The sequence below is a fragment of the Aptenodytes forsteri genome, unplaced genomic scaffold (assembly GCF_000699145.1).
Source record: "Aptenodytes forsteri isolate BGI_AS27 unplaced genomic scaffold, ASM69914v1 Scaffold256, whole genome shotgun sequence".
Taxonomy (NCBI): domain Eukaryota; kingdom Metazoa; phylum Chordata; class Aves; order Sphenisciformes; family Spheniscidae; genus Aptenodytes; species Aptenodytes forsteri.
Genome location: NW_008795021.1, coordinates 182,649 through 183,976, shown reverse-complemented (window position 1 = coordinate 183,976; position 1,328 = coordinate 182,649). Strand labels below are relative to the sequence as shown.

Here is a 1,328-nt window from a genome sequence, read left to right as displayed (position 1 = left end):
GGGAGCCGCACCTACCTGTGGCGTCGGGCACGGGCGTGCATGGGGGCAGCCCCGGAGAACACATCGCATTCAAAATTTTCAGCTTGTGCATCGGAAACGTATGAGTTTGTGGAAAGCTTGTTTGAAGTCTTCGTTAGACATAGTATAGATGATGGGGTTGATGAGGGAGTTGAGATATCCAAGCCACGTGAAAAAGTCAAAGATGGCCACGTGGAACCAGCAAGCGTCCTTGCAAATAGGTAACACCAGGCTGATGATGAAAAAGGGCAGCCAACAGACGATGAAAGCTCCTAAAATAATCCCTAAAGTCTTTGTAGCCTTCCGCTCTCTAGCGGCCGTGAGCTTCTTTTTCTCCAGCAGGGCATCCGAGACCTTCACCTTCACCTGGTTCATGTACACGGGAGAGCCCGTTTCGCTGGATCCCTCGGGGGCCTTGGAGTTTATGGACGTGACGGAGGAGGACGACCCCGGGGAGTCTGTGATTAACTGAGCCCGCGTTAGTCTTTTACCTGCTTTCTTTGGCGTCTGCTTCAAAATCCGCGATCTGGCTTCCACGTAGATCCTCCCGTAGAGGGCTATCAGCAGCAGAGTGGGGAAGTAGAAGGCTCCCACTGTGGAGTACACAGTGTAGAGGACGTGGTCCGTGTTCACCACACAGTGAGAGACTTCCTCGGCCTTCGCCTGCCGCCAAAACAAAGGGGGCATGGAGATGCAGATGGAGAAGACCCACACCAGAGCGATCATGCCCGCTGCCCGCTTGGGAGTCCGTTTCGTGGAGTACTCGACGGCGTCGGTGATCGCCCAGTAGCGGTCCAGGGCGATGACACAGAGGTGCAGGATGGACGCCGTGCAACAGGTGATGTCCGAGGACAGCCAGATATCGCAGACGATCTGGCCCAGCGTCCACTTGCCGGTCACAGTGTACATGGTGCTGATGGGCATGACGAGGATGGAGACAAGGAGGTCGGTGACGGCCAGCGAGGCGATGAGATAGTTGGCCGGCGTGTGGAGTTTCCTCGTCTGGTAGACCGTGGCGATGACAAAGGCGTTGGAGAGCACCGTGGCCAGCGTGACGAGCGCCAGGACGACGGCGAGCACGATCTTCCCGGAGAGGGGGGTGGCATCTTGGTAGATCCCTTCCTCGGCGCTGCAGTTTCGGCCGTGGTAAGAGTCGTTGGCGGGGAGCAGCGGCGCCTGGCAGGGGCCGGCTGGCTCCATCCCTTCGCGGCCGCCGCCCCCGCAGACGGCGGGGCTCGGCGCGGCACGGCACGGCACGGCACGGCGGGGGCCCCCCCCGCCCCGCACCCCGGGGCGCCCCGGGGGCGGCG

General features: G+C 60.5%; 1 protein-coding gene across 1 annotated transcript in view; it reads right to left on the bottom strand.

Moving 5' to 3' along the window:
* HTR1B (5-hydroxytryptamine receptor 1B) overlaps positions 1-1,225 on the bottom strand; it is a 3,304-nt gene extending 2,079 nt beyond the window's left edge. The window contains exon 1 of the mRNA XM_009275758.2: positions 16-1,225. Coding sequence (XP_009274033.1) covers positions 79-1,218 — 1,140 coding nt within the window. The 5' untranslated portion in view covers positions 1,219-1,225 and the 3' untranslated portion in view covers positions 16-78. The remainder of the gene's footprint in view (positions 1-15) is intronic.
* Between the last annotated feature and the right edge of the window lie 103 nt (positions 1,226-1,328).